General features: G+C 40.9%; 1 protein-coding gene across 2 annotated transcripts in view; it reads left to right on the top strand.

The window, feature by feature from the left end:
- The window catches only part of cadps2 (Ca++-dependent secretion activator 2), a 174761-nt gene that overhangs the window by 148473 nt on the left and 23637 nt on the right, over positions 1-2651 (top strand). For both annotated transcript variants that reach the window (XM_013915256.1, XM_013915255.1), the window contains exons 23-24: positions 455-529; positions 893-976. In XM_013915256.1, coding sequence (XP_013770710.1) covers positions 455-529; positions 893-976 — 159 coding nt within the window. The remainder of the gene's footprint in view (positions 1-454; positions 530-892; positions 977-2651) is intronic.

Below are 2651 nucleotides of genomic sequence, written 5' to 3'. Positions count from 1 at the left end.
ATATATATTATTTTATTTTATTTTTTACAGAGTGGCAAACGAGACATGAAATAGTGGATTAATTGTAATCTTGTGTGAGACTTTGGTCCTCTCAGCTAGAGCACTGCTTTAGAGGAATACAAGGCTGCTCTAATTGTAGGGAGATGCACAAAAAGTATCCTTCAGATTCCGTCAGGTTTCCAGCACAGATGGGCATATTATTCAGCTGCATAATGCACCCTATTAGCTGCTTAACACAGCAGCGTTACACGGATGGGAAGGTTTTCTAGGCTGTCCTGGGAAGGGGTGCATGTGTGAGGATTTGTTGTAGGTTTTTATTTCTTTTGCAGCACAGACAATACTGTTGTATATCAGAGCAGAGGGGTAGTCTGTATTATGTCTGTGCCTGGTCAGTTTCCTGAAAATAACAAATAAATAATGTGACTTTTTGTCCCCCCTACCCTCATCCCTACAGCAACAGTACCACTCCAAAATTGATGTTTTGATTGACGAGGCATTAAAGGACATTATTACATCACTCGTGTCAAAGGTAAACCTCACCTTTACTCTTTTACGCTTTATTATTTTGTATATTTTTCAAAAATATTTTAGTAGGGAGAGGGGTCAAACCATACTCTTTGAAAACCCAGCCTAGCTTTTGTTTGTTTGTTTTGTTTTTCCAGATTTTGGTATTTAGACACTTTTTTTCCTTTGATTAATTAATTTCATGTCGGTTTTTTTTGTTAAAGAAATGTGAGTTTCATTTTACAGAAAGGGGGAGCTAATTTTTGTTCTTCTAAAAATATTCCAAGAATCTTGAAACAAGATTAGATAATAACTTTCCTCACTAGACTCAAGAAAGCAGCTAGAAACCTAATCTTAGAAGTGTTTTTGTGCTCCCACCTCTCTGTAGTTTGCTGCTGTTTTAAACGGTGTCCTCTCCAAGCTCTCAAGATATGATGAAGGGACATTCTTCTCTTCAGTCCTGTCTTTCACAGTGAGTAGCCATGTTTTTGTTCCTGGAAACAGAGTGCTGTGCTGTTATTTCACTGCTTATGCAGGCAACCTGTTATTTGCTGGAAACCAGATCTTGAAAGCTGAAAGCTGCTGCGAAATATGTGGAACTCCCTGTGAGTCTGTCTGCCTGCTGTTTTATTGTTCAGCCCATTCATCACATATTTGTGTCTCAATCCACATTGAGATCATTCAAGTTTTGGCTGGAAAATAAAGCAACCTGTAAATGCAAAGTTGGCTGCTCTTTGCATAGAGCCTAATGCACCTGCATGTTACTTTTTTTCCACACAGTGTCAAACAAGTGTGAAAGATAAGGAGGGTCTTTATTCTGTCTGCAATACCAGAAACAAAGATTACATAACAAACCAGCATTTGGCTATCAAGTTGTTAATGAGCTTTTTTAACATCCATTGAAATTATAGAAGACTTAAGAGTTTAAAAACAATTTCTCAATTCAGTAAAAAGTAAAGAAATTCATACATATCAAACAAAAATTAAATTATGTTCCTTTTTTTTTAAAACTTGTGTCAGTTTCTAATTAAAGGTTTTTGACAGGTATGCAAAAGACATTGAATGTGACTGAACAAACTGTTGTTGAAAAGCACTCTTTTCTAAATATTTAGTTTGCCTTTATTCATAAGGGGTGCAACGATACTCGTATCGATATTGAACCGTTCGATACAGTGCTTTTGGTTTGGTACGCATATGTATCGAACAATACAAAATTTTCAATTTATTTTATCAACTTTCCTTCTGACGATGCTGTCTGTGTTGAGCGCTCAGTGGATCTGCGCTCGACAGTGCAGCCTAGGCGGAGCAGTTGAGTGCAGATTCACTGAGCGCAGGGCAAGCTAGCGAGACAGAAGTTAAGCTCGTTGCAACATGGCAAATTGAACCTCCCCCACACCTCACGACCAGCTCCCGATCATCAATCGCTTGGTTGTGAGGATTTCAAACATTGAAATCCTCACGATCGTCATGAGGGTGTCACCGCAGTTTCTCACGCTGTGAACACGCAAACACAAATGTCAGTGAAAAAGACGGAGCAGCACGGCAGTGCAGCGTGTGATCTGGACACAAGCGATGGAGGCACAACTTGTAGAACTTTGGAAAGCTCATCCGAGCCTTTTCGATGTGGCCTCACAAAATTATCACGACCACAACAACCCTGAAAATAGTTGGATCTACACTGCTGCTCAATCACAGCTGCCTGATCATGTTTTTCATTATCAATTTAGCAAAGTTGATGGTGGTGGTGTGTCTGTGTGAGTGAAAGACGGAGAGGGAGAGAGAGCGAGCGACAGAATTTCTGTTATAACCTTCGTTTTATGGACGCACAGTGTGAGCACTCAGGTCGCATCAGAGCATCGGGCCGTATAGTGTGAGACCCTGCATCGTGACCTATGAACTTCTAACCCCTGCGAGTCAATCGTACAGTTTGAGCAGGAGCTGAATCGCGCGACTGAAAAAATCGCACAGTGTCTGCCCAGCATTAGTGCAGTTAGCTCGTTAACGTGTTGGCCGTCCAGCCCCACGCACGGGGCTATCAGGGGTAGCTTGTTAACGGAGATTTGCCGTGTTGTGGCGTTAACGTCATTTCAACGAGATTAACGCTGACAGCACTAGTGGGAACACAACGAATATGACTGCACATTTAC

This window comes from Pundamilia nyererei, unplaced genomic scaffold (assembly GCF_000239375.1).
Source record: "Pundamilia nyererei isolate P.nyererei 1_Seehausen unplaced genomic scaffold, PunNye1.0 scaffold00278, whole genome shotgun sequence".
Classification (NCBI taxonomy): domain Eukaryota; kingdom Metazoa; phylum Chordata; class Actinopteri; order Cichliformes; family Cichlidae; genus Pundamilia; species Pundamilia nyererei.
This window is presented reverse-complemented; position numbering and strand designations above follow the sequence as displayed.